This window comes from Pipistrellus hanaki (genome assembly GCF_964339955.1).
Source record: "Pipistrellus hanaki genome assembly, chromosome: 4".
In the NCBI taxonomy this organism is placed as follows: domain Eukaryota; kingdom Metazoa; phylum Chordata; class Mammalia; order Chiroptera; family Vespertilionidae; genus Pipistrellus; species Pipistrellus hanaki.
In genome coordinates, this window is record NC_140506.1 from 69,143,062 (window position 1) to 69,162,196 (window position 19,135).

At 37.2% G+C, this 19,135-nt stretch overlaps 1 protein-coding gene across 2 annotated transcripts in view; it reads left to right on the plus strand.

The window, feature by feature from the left end:
• SLC12A2 (solute carrier family 12 member 2) overlaps window positions 1–19,135 on the plus strand; it is an 86,704-nt gene that overhangs the window by 4,120 nt on the left and 63,449 nt on the right. For both annotated transcript variants that reach the window (XM_084880947.1, XM_084880948.1), the window contains exon 2: window positions 18,909–19,028. In XM_084880947.1, the coding sequence (XP_084737073.1) occupies window positions 18,909–19,028 (120 nt within the window). The remainder of the gene's footprint in view (window positions 1–18,908; window positions 19,029–19,135) is intronic.

The window sequence follows — 19,135 nt, forward strand, 5'->3', positions numbered from 1 at the left end:
ATCTCAAAAACAATAAGATGACCAGTGAAAGATTTTACCATAAATGTAGTCTGAAGTGATAGAAGGATTTTGTGTGAGGTGGCAACATGATCTGTTTTGTTTTAAAATTGGCTGCTGGGTGGAGAGTGGATGGCAGGAATAAGAATGGAAGCAGGGAGATACAAGCTATTAACTGTGGTCTGGCTAACAGATAAGGAAGGCTTGGTGGCAGACTGAATTGGATGTAGATGGATTGGATGTAGGAGTGGAAGAGAAGCTGATTCCTAGGTTTTGGTCTTGAGCAACTGAATAGATGGCAGTACTGTTGCCTGAGATAGGAAATACTGGAGAAGGAATAGATTTGAGGTATAAAAAAAGAATTCTGAGTAGCCTGTAAGACATCTTAGTCCATGAATCATTATGAGGGAGGGGAGCAGAAAAAAAAATATATAAATCATTATAAAAAATCGTGTGTGTGTGTGTGTGTAGTGGTGTGTTTGTGTGTTTGTATAGTGTCTAAGGTTATGCATGAACCTATTTAAGGAGAGTGATTGATAAGAGAACAGGTATGTGATCTGGGATCAGGCCTAGAAAATGTCTAAAGGAAAGGTCTGTTAGAGGTTGAGGAGACACTAGCAAAGGAAATTAAGGAGCTGCTATGCTCGTTAGAAATAGCTAGGAGAGCTGTTTCAGGGAAGCTGAGAGAAAAGTTTTCAAGAAGGCAGAAACTTCAAAGCTAATGCCTGGAATTGTGTTGTGTGTTTGTGTGTGTGTGTGTGTGTGTGTGTGTGTGTGTGTGTGTGTTTTGTTTTTTTAGTATTTCAAAAAATCAACTCAAAGTAGTGATTCCTGCCTCTACAGTAGGGGTGTCGAACTCAATCAGAGAAGGGGCCAAAATCTAAAATCCAGCCTAAATCGCGGTCTGAATGGTTTACTGAACAGTCATAAACTGACAATGTCATAAACTGACAGCGGAGTGCAGTGATGACAGCGCGGTGCGGGCCACATTGCAAGGCCTGGCGGGCTGGATTTGGCCCGTGGGCCTTGTGTTTGACACATGTGCTCTACAGGAAGAAAAAAGTGGAGGGAGAGCAGCATGATTATCAAATGTGGAAAAATATGATATAATAGCTCCTACTGGATCTAAAGCATTAATGTTATTATTTGAAATCACTGTTTGTTTTTAAATTGATTTTTTTTAAGAGATCAAGAGGAAGGGAGATAGAGAAACATCGATTTGTTGTTCTACTTAGTGATGCATTCATTGTTTTTTTCCTTGTATGTGCCCTGATTAGAGATCAAACCCCGATCCTTGGCATATCAGGACGGTGCTTTAACCAACTGAGATGCCTGGCCAGGGTAAAGCATTATTAAAACAGTTTAAAAGGTAGCATTACTTTGGCACAGTTATCATTAGGCCATGGCTTGGGAGCCTTTTGCTGGTGATATGTGGCCTTTTTAGCCTTTTTCATTAATACAAAGGGAGCATTAAAGAGAATAACTATATCATCGCATGTCTTTTATGTCTTACTGAGCTTGTGGATTTTTTAATTATTATGAAATAGGTCTTATCACATTTTACTCATGATAAAATGGGACCATTAGAAGCTGAAGAAATTGTTTAGTGTCACTCTCATAGAAAGTGATGCAAATGGAATTCACACCCAGGTTTTTCTGACTCCAATGCCAGGACATAGTATCTTCTTCTTATCTTTTTTGTTTTAAAGATTTTTTTAAAATTGATTTTTAGAAAAGAAGGGAGAGGGAGAGAGAGAGAGAAACATTGATGTGAGAGAGAAACTTTGATCTGCTGCTTATTACACACTCCCTACCAGGGATCTAGCCCATAATCCTGGGTATGTGCCCTGACCAAGAATTGAACCTGCAACCTTTCGGCGCATAGGAGGGTGCACAAGAGGACACTCAACCAATTGAGCCACACAGGCCAGGGCTTTCTTATTACCTTTTCTTCCTATCTATACCCCTGACCTACTCTGAGATGGCAGGGGTGTTGAGAGGGACACAATGAGGATTACCACCATCACCTCTCTACAGTGACGTCCCAAGAATAGAATCCTTATATAATAAAAGGCTAATATGCAAATTGACTGAACGGTGGAATGACTGGTCGCTATGACACACACTGCCAACCAGGGGCAGACACTCAACACAGGAGCTGCCCCCTGGTGGTCAGTGCATTCCCACAGGGGGAGTGCTGCAAAGCCAGAAGCCGGGCTTACAGCTGGCATGAGCCTCTCCTGCCTCCATGGCAGTGCTAAGGATGTCTGACCTTAGTGGGCCTAAGCCATCAGTCGACATCCCCTGAGGGCTCCTGGACTGCCAGAGGGCACAGACCAGGCTAAGGGACCCGCCCCCTCGCGCCCCCCCCCCACAAGTGCATGAATTTTGTGCACCTGGCCTCTAGTGATTACATAACAGAAATGCGTAGGAATTCTTGTGATGATGTATTATATGATTTGACTGCCTCTTCCATTGGATCTGAACTTGTATCTCGGTCATCTCCATACAGAGAATAGGTATTTAATAAAGATTTGTTCATTGAATGTCTCAAGGTGGACAATTCCTCCTATTTAACAAAGACTTCCTATAAAACATAAACAAGTATGTTATTTCCTCTAATGCCTGTAGCTGCTTCCAAATGGGCTTTATTGATTCTTGGACAAGAAATTTCATACACTAATTCAGTATGTAGCTTGAGTTCTTAAAAGTCACCCTGGAAGAACAAGAATGGCCCATATCCCTGGGGTTAGGGAGTAGAATAGTTCCAGGATTGAGTAAAGTTGGAACCCTGATAAGAAATACTTGCATGTAGCAAAGTCAAGCTTGGATTATTTCACAATTTTGCCAGAGGCTTCACCCGGTTAAACCCATGCCACCAGCGCTGAAGTCTGGTTTACCCATAATAAAATATACATTCTCCTAGTATACACCAACTGACTGCCTGGGTAAAAGGAAAGATAAATTTGGGGACTTAAAATGTGGAAAATAAATGTGCACTGCTATCATAATTGATGTTTTCTCTATGTATATTTGTGTTTAGACTCATATTTCTAATTCTGTGCAGTTGGGATCTCAAGGACTGGAGTAGTGTTTCTTGGTTCTTATTTATTGAGTATGCTTGCTTCATTAATATTTAATTACATATTTTATATATGTGTTTGGAAAGTCTGGTACTAATTAAAACGGTTTCTTGCTGAAGTGAAATGAATATGAACAAATTGAGTACCAGCAATACTTTTCTAAGCATTGGGGATAATACAGCAATGAACACAACAGAATTATGGGGCTTTCATTTAATGGTAGGAGACAATGAACAAATAGGTCAGATATAACTGAAGGTGATAAATGGTTATGGCTGGGGTGGTGCTGTTTTAGAGTAGTTAGAGAAAGCCTCTCTGATATGCGAGCAGACACTAGAAGGGAGTAAGGGATCACCCCATGCAAAATACCTGGGGGAAGAACACTCTATGCAGAGGAAATTGCACACACTAAGATCCTGAGATGGGTGTGTGCTTGGTGTGATTGAGAAATAAGAAGGCCAGCAAGATGAATGACAAGGGGGAGAGTGAGAGGAGAGGAAGTCAAAGCAGTAGTGAGGAATAAAGAAGTAGATCATGATACAGACTTAGGATTTTACTCTGAGTGAGATAGGGAGTCGTGGAGGGTATAATGCACAGACTTGACATAATTCAACTAACTTTTAAAAAATATCATTCTGATTGCTCTGTGGAAAATATCCTTCTGTAAGTGGGTAATTGTGGAAGCTGGGAGACCAGGATTTCAGTCAAGATGATAGGACTTTTATTAAGGTAGTAATTGTGTTTGAAACAGTGATGTGTTCATATTCTGGGATATTATAAGGTAAAACTGTTGGGATTTGCTGATGGTTTGGATGAAGGGGTGTATGGAAAAATAATGCCAAGGTTTCCCACTTTAGAATGGAGTCTATAGGATGGAGATAGGGAGGTCTTTGGGAAGAGCAAGTTTGAGAGGTGGACTAAACAGTTGGGTTTCATTCTATAAATTCTACAATTTGTTCAAACATAAAATTGCAACTACTGATTAGTAAAAGAAAATAACTTAAGAAAATGGGTTTTAAATAGTTGCATAAAAATGTGCTTTTATGCTACAAATTTAGGTAAAGCCATGAAAATCAGTTTTTCAAATAGAATACAAAGGGGTGGGGAACTAATAGGCAGAAACATAAAATGAAAGTGTTGAGGGACGGACTACAGGGAAAACTACTTAAAATACTGAAGTTAAATGGCTTCCTATTTACAATAAAGTATGAAAGCTGTCATCTGCCAGTGGCTTTATTATTCTTTCATTTTTTTACTAGATTCAGTACTGTCTTAAAGCAATAATACAAACCATGGAGCTGATAAAGAACTTGGTGATTTCTAATTGGAAGAAGGGGAAAATCTGAAAAGCAAAAATAGCTTAGTGGAATGTTATCTCTCTGCAGAAGCTAGTAACAGGTTGGTGTGTTTGTACCACCCTTGGGCTCAGAAATTTCTCTGCTTTAAATGTTCACTATGCTGTTCCTGAACATTCACAAATTAGATATTCATCGAGGTTAAGAATTCTAAAAACCAACTGGCAGGGTTGTCAGTTGGTGTGAATTAGTTCTTTGAGCAATGTGAGTTTAGTATGCAAATCATTTTGGAGTTTTTGTGGTCAGGTGGCTTGGTAGGACAGGCTTGGTTACTCCTGTGGAGGGAAACTTAGAGGATCCAAGACTTGCTGTAGTATGACTTCTTCCCCATCATTTCACCTAAATAGTTGTTAAAGTCACCAGTCATCTCCATTCTTATCACCAATTCCAGGACACTTTATTTTCCTCCCCTGCAGCATTCAACCTTCCAGCAGCATTTGATGTTCTTTTGCAGTCTTTTCATCACTTACTTGGCTCCCATAATAGCACTTTTTTTTTTTAACTTACATTTATTGATTTTAGAGAGAGAAGGAGAGAAATATCACTTTGTTGCTCCCCTTTTGTATTCATTATTTGCTTCCTGTGTGTGCCCTGACTGGGGATGGAACCCACAACCTTGGAGCATCGTGATGGTGCTGACTTACCAGCTCAAGGCATTACTCTCTTTTCATTCTTCTCCCTTTCTGGCTCTTTCAGCCCAGTGTCTTTTGCAGTTTCCTTTATCTCTAAACTGAGCCACCTTCAGGGCTTGATTCTGGCTTTTCTTCTTCTGGCTTCTTTCTTCTCTCCCCTTTAATTTTGTTACCCACCCTTACCCCTTTTCTGAGTTCTTGGCATCCAATGCCTGCTGATATTTTTGCTTGGATCTCAAAGGCACCCCAGACTCACAGACCTATAATTGCCTCACTCCCACTTCAGAAACAAAACAACCCAAGTCTTCTTTCAGCGTGTCCTATGTCTCTGTGAATGGTACCACCATGCATCATATTGCACAAGTGAGAAACATGAGTCATCCTTGACACTTTCTTTCATTCCTTCACATCCAATTCATCTCCAAGTCCTGTCACCTTTATTTCCTAAATATTCTTTTTATCTTCACTACTACCATCCTAGATCCAACTGCTGCACACACCCTACAGTAACCCAAATTCACTGTGCCCTCCCATCACTATTGTGCCCAGAAGGATCTTTTCAAAACAGAAAATTGATTATGTCATCCATAAGCTTAAAACTAGTCCTTCATTGTCTACCTCTGAGTATTAAAATTACTTAAAGACACAATGGGAACCATAGGAACTATTTGTGATACTGTGAACTCTTCCTTCCTTCCACCTTATACACACAGTTAACATTTCAGTTTAGAGATTTCACTTTAATCCTTATTTCCTATGAGAGGAAGCCTTATTATTCTCCAGTTCAGAACAAGCCCCCTTTCTCTTAAAGCACTTATTTCATGTATATTTATTAATGTGGTTATTTGACTCAACTGGATTGGACTTCAAGCTGTATGGGAAGCAGAATATGCTTGTGGCTGTTTATTAAAAATATATATCTTATATTTGTTATGTAGACTCTCTATAGTTCATTTGACAGGCATATTGCCACAATTTGCATATTTGGAGTTTAACACACAAAAAGAGCTAAGGAGCCCTTACAGAGTCATAGGGCCTGTAACAGGCAGCACCAGGGTTGGAACTTGCAGCAATCATTCTGACTCCCAGTTGGTGCTACTTCCAAAGATTTGTATTCCTCAGCTTCACTGTATGAATATATATTTTCCTAATAGAAATATCTTCAAAAAGAAATACAAAAAGGTATCTTATAAATGGAATCTTCCTAAGTTTTTTTTTCCTTCCATTTCCTCTGCCTTTCCTTATCCATGGCTCTCAAAAATGCAACCTAGATTTTTATAAGTTTTAGGGTTGTGTTTTTTAAATTCTGTAATCACTAGTCACATGTGGGCTATTAAACTCAGTTTAAATTAAAACTAAAGCTTCAGTTAAATTACTCAAGCCATATTTTAAGTGCTAATTGCCTACATTTGGTTGGTGGCTATTGTATTAGACACTGGAGATATAGAAAATTTCTATTATCACAGAGGTTACTATTTTACATTCCTTTTCCTTCTTTTTTATATATATAGACTAGACGGCCGGTGCATGAAATTCGTGCACAGGAGGTGTCTCTCTCAGCCTGGCCTGCACCCTCCTTTTCCTTCTTTTTTTAAAATATATTTTATTGATTTTTTTACAGAGAGGAAGAGAGAGGGATAGAGAGTTAGAAACATCGATGAGAGAGAATCATCGATCAGCTGCCTCTTGCACACCCCCTACTGGAGATTTGCCTGCAACCAAGGTACATGCCCTTGACCAGAATTGAACCTGGGATCTTTCAGTCCGCAGGCCAACGCTCTATCCACTGAGCCAAACCGGTTTCGGCCCTTCTTCTTTTTTTTCTTCCACATTAAATACTCACCACGAGTTTAAAATTATTCACATTCAAATTTTCATCTAATTTTGTATAGGATTCTTCCTCAAAGGTTTCTAGAACAGAGCTCTCAGTGAAGTATTTATTGAATCAGGGAATTCATTTTTTTTCTGAGAGTTAATTGGAAAGGCTGTGGAATTTAATATTGTATAAATTGTTAGAGTTTCTAAAGCACTCTTAAACTATTTGGTCTTCAAATCTAGTTTGGAGGAGTTGGGTTTTCAGAAGGTCTTGGAGTAGCAGACTCATTTTGCAAAGTTGTGATTTGCCTAAAGCCACATAACTAATACCTGATGAAGCTGAATTTTTTATTTTTTTGAAATTAGGTTTCTGTCTCTCTATTCTTTTCTTCTGGACCAGTGATCCCCAAATTTCTAAAAGAATCACTTGGAGAAAAATTATAGAAGTTTCTCTTTCAAAAGAATATATAGGTAGTTTTTGCTGAAACCGGTTTGACTCAATGGATAGAGCAACAGCCTGTGGACCGAAAGGTCCCAGGTTCGATTCCGGTCAAGGGCACGTACATTGGTTGCGGGCACATCCCCGGTGGGGGGTGTGCAAGAGGCAGCTGGTCGATGTATCTCTCTCATCGACGTTTCTAGCTCTTTATCTCTCTCCCTTCCTCTCTGTGAAAAAGCAAAAAAATATATTAAATAAAAAAAAAAAAAAGAATATATAGGTAGTTTTTGAAAAACTTTCTGGTGATTCTCAGAAAGTCAGGTTTGAGAAGCAGTATCCTAGAACATGTTTAGAGAGTTGTACACTTTGATTTTCCCTATAACTTAGTAAATAGTTATTTTCTTGGATGTGCTGATTCTTTACTTTGAAATACCCTATATAGACAAGTGTTAACAATCAAAGATTTGGCTTTAACCATGTATACTGAATTGTATTAAGTGGCCCTTTTAAAAAATATTTTTTATTTTTATTTTTGTATTTATTTTTAGACAGGAAGTGAGAGGGAGAGATAGAAACATCAATAAGAGAAACATACATTGTTTGGTTGCCTCCTGGGGAGGCTGAAACCTAGGCATGTGCACTAACTCGGATTTGAACTGGTGACCTCTTCTTGGTGCATGGGAAGACCCTCAACTAACTGAGCCATACCAGCCAGACTTTTTCTTATAACTTCAGTAAGGTTCCCCATAGTCTTCTTTTTTTTAAAAAAAGATTTTTTTCTATTGATTTAGAGAGAGAAACATCGATGTGAGAATGAGACACCAATCATCTGCTTCCTGCCCCCCTCCCCTTCCCCTACTGGGGATCAAGCCCACAACTTAGATATGTATCCTGATCTGGAATCGAACCAGCAATCTTTCAGTGCATGGGATGATGCTCAACCTACTGAGCCACGTCAATATATTATTAATTAATACTGGAAGGTACAAATTTTCTGGTAATTTGAATTAAAGCTAATAATTTTTCAAGTTATTAGCTTGTTGACAATAAGTTGTATGGGATTTGAAATGATAATTATGCTATTCTTAATGCATTCTGTTGTAACTTAGTCTTGAATAATTAATAAAGAACATGATGGGCTAGGTAGAGGACTGAGTTCTTTAACTGCAATTAGCAGTTCAGACTTGGTTTATTGTAAAGTCACATGGCCACGCCATCACTTTTATCTGTGGCACTTGAGTTTTGAGCTTTGCATTAATTCCGCTGGGTATTAATAGACCATTGTTAACCAGAGCAGATTGGACTCCTGTAAAACAATACTTGTTTTGAGAGAGTAGTCTGTGTGGGGAGCATTACACTGAATACACCAATCACCGACAGCACGGATAGGAAAAGTTGGTAGCTTTGGGATGAAGTAACTGGCTAGGGGTTGGTAAAAAAAACTGTTAGAATAAATCCAGCCACTTTGGCATCTAAATTTGCATGTGTGTGCATCATTTTTAGTTACTCATTTGGCTATGTGTCATGGTATTAACATTTTGCTTAGTATCAACCAGATGCTATTAAAATATATTAGAAATTTTTATCTTTAAAGTAACTTTATTAATACTTGATTTCAGAGGCTTGTTTTTAGAATTTTAATCATAATTTTGGGTGACCTTGAACATTTTTGAAGTGTAATTTGGAGTTTAAGTCAATAATAAGATGCTTGTAAATAAAACAATAAATTCTTTTATATTAACAGTGCCCTGAAATAAAGACTTCCACTCCATTGGCTGTCATTAGCAAAGATTTAACTTGCTTAATTAAAGCTGAGTCCAGAGATTTTGATAATCCAGTATGAACCTAAGCTAGCCCTGCTGTATGTAAGGTGCATGTTGGTTGCCACTAAAGGAAATAGGGAAGAAAGGAAGTTACTTATTAAGCACATTTTAATTTTTTTAAATATATATTTTATTGCTTTTTTATAGAGATGAAGGGAAAGAGATAGAGAGTTAGAAACATCAATGAGAGAGAAACATCAATCAGCTGCCTCCTGCACACCCCCTACTGAGGATGTGCCCGCAATCAAGGTACATGCCCTTGACCGGAATCGAACCCGGGACCCTTCAGTCTGCAGGCCGGTGCTCTATCCAGTGAGCCGAACCAGTCAGGGCCTAAGCACATTTTTAGTTACAGAGAAGTTGCAAAACATTTCTAGTACATGCCTCAATTATGGGTTTGATCTCTGTGAGGGGATATGCAGGAGGCAGTGGATCAATACAATATTCCCCTCTCATATTGATGTTTCACCTCTCTCTCCTCCTCCCATCAAAGTCTTAAAAAAAAAGGGGGGGGGGCATAATTCACTCTCCAATCCTGTTTAAAAAAAAATATATTTCTAGTAGTGCCATCTTTGATCATTAAAACCCACATTCTTCACACTATACCCTACTGACTTGCCAATGGTATCTATAATAATAAAAGCATAATATGCTAATTAGACCAGAAAGCCGAACAACCTTCCAGATGTCCTTCTGGACAACCTTCTGGGTGAAGCCAGGGCTTCAAGGCCGAGCCCCTTGCACAAATTTCTTGCATTGGGCCTCTAGTAGATAACAAATCCTTTCTCAACAGGCAGAATGGTGATGCCATGTTTAAATGTAAAGTTCCTCTAGAGGTGATTTGAAACTCTGCCAATATCAAATTATACGACGTATGTAGTAGAGTCTAGATCAGGGGTCTTCAAACTTTTTAAAGTGGGGGCCAGATCACGGTCCCTCAGAGAGCTGGAGGGCCGGACTATATGAACTACTAATTCCTAGTGTAACACCTCTGCTGCACTCACTGCCTAAAAAACCTGGCGGGCAGGATCAGACTCCTCTGCGGGCTGCATGTGGCCCGCGGGCCGTAGTTTGAAGACCCCTGGTCTAGATGAATGACGTTTTGCAGTATCTATTTTTTGTGTTTGTTCAACATCCAGTTATTTAAACTCATTACATGGGCAGTTGTAATAATAGATCACTTATTTCTTGTTCATAATATTAGCCAAAATTTATTTAGCACTTATTTTGTTAATGTCAGGCAGTATACCAAACACTTAACATATTTTTTGCTTACTTTTTTAAAAGGCTTTCTTTTTATTGTGGAATAGAGCAGAGAGAAACCCATAAATATATAACTTACTCAAATGATCATCATCCAGGTCAAGAAACAGTTCCTTGCTGGCACCCATAGCCTCTGTACACTATTTTCTGATCCCTCCATCAAAGTAGCTGTTGTCATGACTTAAAGGTAATAATTTCCCTTGGGCCTTTGACCTGACTTTTTCCCACCCAAAATGATTTTTACTATCTTTATGTATTGTTGAAGAATATTAAAGTTGGTCCTTGAGTGGCACAGGTTTGAACTGTTCCTGGTCCACTTATATGTGGTTTTTAATTAGAAAAAGAAAATCCTAGGTACATAGAAAGGGAATGACTGGCCTATTTTACCTACTCTCTCTACCAGGTTAAATAAAAACACATAACTCTATCTACTACACAATTTCATACTTAAACATTGGACATGCCTTCCAGATGGATTATGTTTGGACACTAGCAATTCTTTCTCCTCAATAGGTGGTTGGGGCAATTGTCTGTAGTAATCCTCTAGGGCAGAGTATCACAGATACTGTAAATCCTGGAGGAATTTCTACAAAGCACAGAGATAAAAAATAAAAAAAAATCCACCTAGTGCCATCCAGTGCAGAACTAATGTCATTTTTATGAGGACCATGTCAGAAGCCCTTAGTTTGGAAGCACAGGAAAGAAGGAAAGGTGAAGCGAGGTGAGGAGTGGAAATAGATGGGAATTGGGAGGTTCGAGCAGGACAGTTTCCTGAGTTGAGTGAGTTATCTATCTTTTGTCCCCTTGCCCAAAATAGTAAATAAAATAATTTTCCTTGTGTAATTCTACCATTGGGAAGATTCTCTGCCCTGCCACATTAATAGATATATGATTTGGGGTAAGTTAACGTCTAAAAGACTGTCTCCTCATTTGTTAAGTGGGGGTCATAGTATGTACCTATCTCTCAAAGATGGATAATAGGACAATCTGCAAAGAAAGAAAGAAAAAAATATGAGATCATTATTAATTCAGGACAATAGGACACCTAAGCATTAGGGAAGTGTGACACACAATAGGCTTTCAGTAAATCGTAGTTGTTATTAAAGTAAGCCTGGCAGATTATGAGGGTCTCATAAATCAACTTTTGGTTTATCAGTAACCATACCTAGATGATGTACAACCAGATTTTATAGGAAACTCTTGTTTCTTCAAGTCAGAAAAACTATTTTGTTATATCTTGCAATATTACTTAGCAGAAAAACAAAATCTGGTATATATCACAGTAAACTTGAATTGTGTTAGGGTTCACTTCATCCCCAAATATGGAAAGCCAAATTATTTCCTAACCTACAAACCAGTTCTTATCAAGAATTATACTGGGTTGTTCATTGATATGTGAAAAAAACCATCCCTTCCCATTGTATTTTCAAAGTGTTTGTGTAGTTATATCAAACTAGAGGCTTGGTGCATGAAATTTGTGCATGGGTGTGTGTGTCCCTCAGTGTAGACTGCACCCTCTCCAATCTGAGATCACTCTCACAATACAAGACTGCTGGCTGCCAACCGCTCACCTGCCTGCCTGCCCTAACCGCTTCTGCCTGCCAGCCTGATCACCCCCTAACCACTCCCCTGCCAGCCTGATCAATGCCTAATTGCTTCCCTGCCGGCCTGATCACCCCTAACTGCCCTCCCTTGCCAGCCTGGTAGCCCATAACTGCCCTTCCTGGTTGGCTGCCTCCCCTGTAGGCCTGTTTCCCCCCAAATGCCCTCCCCGGCCAGCCTGAGTCCCCCCAACTGTCCTCCCCTGCTGGCCTGATCGCCCCCAATTGTCCTCCCTTGCAGGCCTGGTCCCTCCCAACTGTCCTCCCCTGCTGGCCATCTTGTGTATTGGAGTAATGGTCAATTTGCATATTTACTCTATTAGATAGAAATTGTAAGGGTATTGCTAAGAAACATATGGAAATAAGGAATATTTAACTACTAAGGCAGTTTGTTACACTGATAACTAGTCTTTTCCATCTTGTTTTTCATCCAGTGCAAGTGTTAATTGGGTTAGAATTTAAAATTAACTTCTGAAAGAGATTGCTGTATTATTGGTTTTATTTGTGTGTGCTCTTCTTTACTGTTGGACTTGTAATTTTTTTTTGGTAGTTGTAGAATTTTTTAAGCATTTAAATGATGTGGTCTTCCAGAATAATTTGAGTTTGGATAACCTGAATGAGGTAAACATTTATGTATATTTTAAATTTTTTGAATGCTCTACAATAGCCATTACCTTGCACCTTCTTCTGAATGAACAGTTGTTAAATGCATTAAAACTTTGTAAACACCCCCCCCCCCATTTCCCCCGTTTATGTTTTTTCTGTCATGTTAGATTATTGAGTAAAGTTGATTTACTGTGTAAAAAGATACATGAATGATGATTGGAATCTAAATGGTATTTCCCAGATCAGAATGCTAGACACAGTATGGTTTCCTAGTCTTTATTTGGCAGGATTAGTCATTGTTGACCCATGTTTTGTGACAGCCTGAAGCTGATTAGCTAATATATATGACTTTGTCTTAATGAAAAACTTTCTTTCTTTGTAGATTTCTTCATCTTCAATAAATAATCAACCTTGTTTTTTGGTATATGTGCTGCTGAAGTGAGCACTTACCCTTGTTTATTTTTTGTAAATCAATATCTTATCTTACACAATATTTACATTAACTATGTAACTTATTCAAGGGCCAACTGTAACTATGTATTAGTTTTAAGAACCACTCGCTAGTTGCAGAGGTGATGCTAAAAGTAGATTTTGTTCTTTTAAATAAACGGACCTTTATACAGAAGCAGTGAGTCCATGACCAAGAGTTAATGCGATATGTATTTCAGAGACCCAGTGAGGGGGCAGAATTCGATGAATACGAATAGATCGATCTAGAGACAAATGGTAGGGAAGGGGGGTTAGAGAACGACCAAAAGACTTATATGCATGCATATTAGCATAACCAATGGACGCAGACAGTGGGGCAGGGGGGGCTTGCCCGGGCTGGGAAGGGGTTGGGGAGGGGATCAATTGTGGGAAAAGGAGACATTTAGACAAAAAAAAAATCAAGAGAGTAATAATGAAAATTAAATAAATTAAATGAAATTTAATCATCAAATTATGTTGATCATTACATCCCACATATGACTGAGATTATGTGATATTTATCTTTTTCCAACTGGCTTATTTCACTTAGCATAATGCTCTCCAGTTCCATCCATGCTGTTGCAAATAATAAAAATTCCTTTTTATAGCAGCATAGTATTCCATTGTGTAGATGTACCACAGTTTTTTGATCTTACTCATCTGCTGATGGGCACTTAGGCTGTTTCTAAATCTTAGCTATTGTAAATTATGCCTCTATGAACATAGGGGTGCATATATCCTTTCTGATTGGTGTTTCTGTTTTCTTGGGAAGTGGAATTTCTGGGTCAAATGGGATTTCATTTTTAATTTTTTGAGGAAACTCCATACTGTTTTCCACAGTATTTCTGATAGTTAAGTATTCACTAGAAAATTCAGGAAATAAAAACTAATCAAAAAAGGTAAATTATTTTTCTTTTTATTTAGGGAAAGTTGCTGTTCATCACACATTGACAATTTCTTATTTTCATTTGATAAAAATTAGAATAGTAAACATTATGAAATATCTAAGTGGCAACATCAGTATGTACCTACACAGGGCTGAAATTCAGAGGAGTCTGATCTGGAAATGAATGGAGGCCATCAATTATTACTTAACACATTTCGATGTTGCTTATAGCTACAGGTCTGGTAAGATGACCTTAGGAAGAAAATATAGAGAAAAGAAGATGGGGTTTAGGATCAAGTTGAAGGGACTCTTACTATTTAATTGCTTGATAGAAGAGGCTGAGAGAAAATGTGGTATTTCAAGAAATGTTTCACGAAAGAGGGAGTGGTTAATACATTGTATATTGTTTCAAAAGTCCAGCAAGACAGGGACTGAAAAATGTATATTAGATTTGGCAGCAGAGAGGTCTATGGATGTCTTATAAAACTAGTTCAGTGTTGTGTGGCAAAGCTAGGTTGCTCTGTATTGAGGAATGTGCTGAAGTATTTTAATAAGTTTGGCTGGGCTTCTGGTGACAGATAAGGGAAGTGGTGTGCAATAATGTTAACCATAGTTAAAGGAGAGAGAATGACCAGGTTGAGGTGAAAATTGAGTATAAAAGAGAGATATTATCCACAGTGTAAAAATTATTTTCTCTACACCCTGCAAAGAAATAATGATCATGGAGACCAAAGTTCCCTTCGTATTTTCTAAGTCCCCAGAAAAATGTTCAACTCCTCCTGCTTTCTCTCTGTAAGTTTCTCTTTTCATTCTGTTTCCATAGCTTCACCCACTGGCTTGTTAGCCTGGCCCCTCTCCTAAGTTCCAATCATGAATTTTTTAACTGCCTGGTAGAATTCTTTAATCATCTCATGACTCCTCAAATTCAGCATGTTCAGTTGAATTAATCATTTCCTTTTCAGGCTGACAATAATTATTTACTAGTTCTCTATTTCTTTCATTAAGAGATCCTTTTAGTTACTGAGGGTCTTCTTATTTAGGTCTTCCATTATCCTCTCTCTTTTCCTCTCTTTCCCATTCTCACGTCACTCACCCTCAATCCCTGCTTGGTAGATTGAGAATCACTGCTCCTTTTTTTGAAGGGTTATTTCACCAAATAAATCCAAATTAATTTATTCCACCTCATTTAATATGGTGCTTTGCATAAAATCATTTATGTTATTTTTTTTTTAACATTTTATTCATTATGTGAAAAACAGTAAAAGAAACATAGGTCCATCATTTCTGTGAAAATGGCAGATTGAAGATTTTATTTATGTACCTTGGTATCAGCATAATTTATAGTTCATAATTGTGTGAAATTTTCTTAATTATAAGTTTTAATGTGTAGACAATTTACTTATTTCTCTGAAACTGATGTATTTAAAGAAACAAAATACAGGTACCCCCACTTTTTGAAAGTTTACTTTATGCCACTTTGTTAAGACCTGCAGCCAGGCTGGTGTGGCTCAGCAGTTGAATGGCCACCCATGTGCCAAGAGGTGGCTGGTTTGATTCCCAGTTAGGGCACGTGCACTGGTTGCAGGCTCAATCTCCAGTAGGGGGCATGCATGAGGTAGCTGATAGATATTTCTCTTTTTATCCCTCTTTCTTTAAAATAAATAAATAAAAAAGACCTGCATTAGTATCTATTTTAGCTAATTGGGGAGGAGAGGCGGGGGGAGAAGAACCTCCAAGGAGGAATTTTGCTTTTAATGAAAAAAAGGCAAAAAGCAAGAATAGCGTTTTGCATTTGTTTTGCAGCGAGCCATTATGGAGGCAGGGCACAGTGAGAGTAACTTTCTCTGGAAACTGCACTCAGCCTCTTGGTATCAAGCCATCATAAGCTTAGAACTAACTAACTGTGAGCATCTGAGTTTTTTGTGTGCATTTGTTAGCAAGATGCATCTTAAAGTAATTGCTTCTTTGCTTTATGCCATTTCAGCTTATGAAAGGTTTCATAGTCACACTCTACTTTTAGATAGTGGGAGAAACCTGTATGTGTATTCTACTTTGGTTTCCTCTTACTTCAGGAAATTGACACAACTGTAAACCCAATTTCTTACATTTTAATATACTGATTGAGCTATAAATAATAACATTTGTGTTTTAATTTTTGAGTTGTATGTTTGAGATTACTAACACACTTTTTGAAATAGAACTACCGGAACATAATGAAGAAGATAAACTGTCATTTTATGTGGACCCCATCTGTATTTTAAAATACTGTTTCATATATTATAGAAAATATTACTCTGTTTTTTAATATAGTCCTCAATATAGTGAAAATTAGCATAATTACTGCTAAATCTTTAACTTTGAAGTGGAATTCTGGTGGACATCCACACAAAAATTTTAAGGTGCTTGCATAGACCTTTGCATTGTAAGATGCCGCATTAATATGTGCAGAAAATAGCCTACTACATACACACATCTTTAACAGAGATGGAAAAAGAGATGTCTTTTTGTGTATACTATGCACAGTTACGTTTTTCTGGTGATACTTGGAGATTATGTAATATTTTAAAGTCATAAATTAACTGAACAGTATTAAATATCAGAATGAAAAATGAGCAACTGTTGTCTACTTTAGTTATTTGAATTTACACAAACATTTTTGTTCTGGCTTTTATTTGAATAATTGAACAGTTAAGTCATCAGTCTTTATGCAGGACCTTTTAAAAAAAAAAAAAAATCTGAGGTCATCGATACTTGACCATCTAGAACATATCTAACAGAAGTAGCCAAAAGTGGATTGCTCTTGTAAAGAATAATTTTCTTTTCTACTTATACATATATCTAACAAGTTTAATGGTTATTGGTTTTAATGTTTACATGAGTGTAAGCAAGGGAAAGAAATAACAACAAGTAGACACACTGACTGAAATGAGGTGTGACAGTCTGTAGTCTGATATTAGATGAGAAAAATTACCAGAAGTAGTCATTTCAAAAGTTTTCATGATCCCAAAATTCCATTCCTAGGTGTATGCCCAAGGTAAATGAAAACTAATTCCACACAAAAATTTGTAGACAAATGTTCACAGCAGCATTAGTCCTAGTAGCCAAAATGTGGAATTAGCCCAAGTGATCATCAATTGATGAATGGAAAAAAGTTTTTTAAAAAGTTTAGTAGATTGGGGTTATTAAAAATGTTTTTATGTGAGTGGTTAGTTCTAGATACTGTTAGCCTGAGGCATTCCTTATAGAAGAGTATGTAATTGATACAGTGGTTTTGAAACTATTTGTTGAAAGGTTAATTATGATAATTTCTTTTAGACTTTTGAACTATCAGAAGTGGTTAACATTAAAATTCATTTAAGTTCTTAGTGATCTTTGATTTATTTTCTATGTATTTCACATAGTCAAAGTTATAGCTGTCTGTTAATACAAACATGGGGATTAGTTGACAATTTGATTATTTTTCTCTTATAATTAAAAAGCTTAGGTAAAGTAATTTCCAAAAGATACACTTAAACACATTGTAGCATCTAACTTATTTTAATGTTTCTTTTGTTGCATAAAAATCTAAATGTTAGCAGTAGTTAAGATATATCAATTGGAATCTAAGAGCTAATCTAGGTTGATAGTACTTTGAAAAAGCATATAGTAATAATGCATTGAACAGAATTAAATGAGTCTACTTGGCTAACACATTGGTCAAGGAAAATAGGGAAGTTTGATCATGACAGGTTTTGCTCTGAGGTAACACAGAACTTGCAACAACTTGTTTCTATGAAAATGTATTTATGTTCAAAATTAGCTAGAGGGTATCAACCACTGAAAATGGTTTTATAAAAAGTGCTATAGGAAATCTAGATCACGGTTTTCAAGCTCTTCTGTATTTAAAGAATGATGCTTGAATATAGCTGCTTTTGTTCCCTGCTGTTAAGAATATGGGTAGAGGAAGAACTATGGGGATAGTGTTAGGGACATGACTCTAGATCTAGAACATTTTCTATCTCTCAACATCTCCTTCTACCCTATTTAAAGCACTGTTACTGGTTTGGAAATTTGTCATGACTTGGGTGTATTGGCACTGAACAAAAGTTGAGAACAAAGAACAGAGGGAAAGAGAAAATAGAGGACAAAAAAAACTAAGAATTATAGAATTATATATGAAATATAAAAATCTAAGAAGGGAACACTGTTTATGGAAATGCATGTATAACTAGCTCATGTATGAATGTGAGACAAATTACAAAGGAAAAAGTGAAGAGAACCGAAGTGACTGAGTGCAGACAAGGAGTATCAGGAGTTCTGAGTGAATGCTGGGATCCTTGTAATTCTGCTGTCATAGATTATAAAGAGAAAATTGTTCATTGGTGATGAAGAGGAGTTATAAATTTTTTTATTATTGATTTTAGAGATAGGAAAGGAGAGAGAAATATCCATTGGGGATAGAGCCTGCAACCTGAGTATGTGCCCTGACCAGGAATTGAACCCACTACCTTTTAGTGTACAGGACAACACTTCAACTGAGCCACACTGGTCAGGAAAAAATTGTTACAGCTGAAATTTCATATGTGGTAAAGATGCCAATTAGGCAGTGTGAATTTGTGGTTCGAGAGACAAATTTTGAATTGACTCACCTAGCTAACCTGTACTTAACAAACAGTATTCACTGTGTTGTCCAGACATTGCAAAGGTGTTAACTAAAATTGGAAATGATTAAAATGGGTTTACTGTCATAAGATTTAAATATTTCAAAACTCAATAATTAAGGTTTCTTTTGCTTTATTGCTTTACATTTTCCTCAGGTAAGATATTCGGAAAACCTTGGTCCTTGGGAATCTGTATTATGTCCTTCTAAATATGGTTAAGTGTATTTAGTGATGTTTGTTTTTATCAGGTGATTTTAAATAATTCTTAAGCATAATTCACATTTTTCCTTTTATAATCAGGAACCTTTTGAGGATGGCTTTGCAAACGGGGAAGAAAGTACTCCAACCAGAGATGCTGTGGTTACATATGCTGCGGAAAGTAAAGGAGTTGTGAAGTTTGGCTGGATCAAGGGTGTATTAGTATGTACATATACACTTAATTTTAGAGTTATAACATTTCTATTATTTATAAAATCTTCCTAATAGTCTCATCAATTGTCGAGCTTTTTTTTTTGAGTATTACAGAA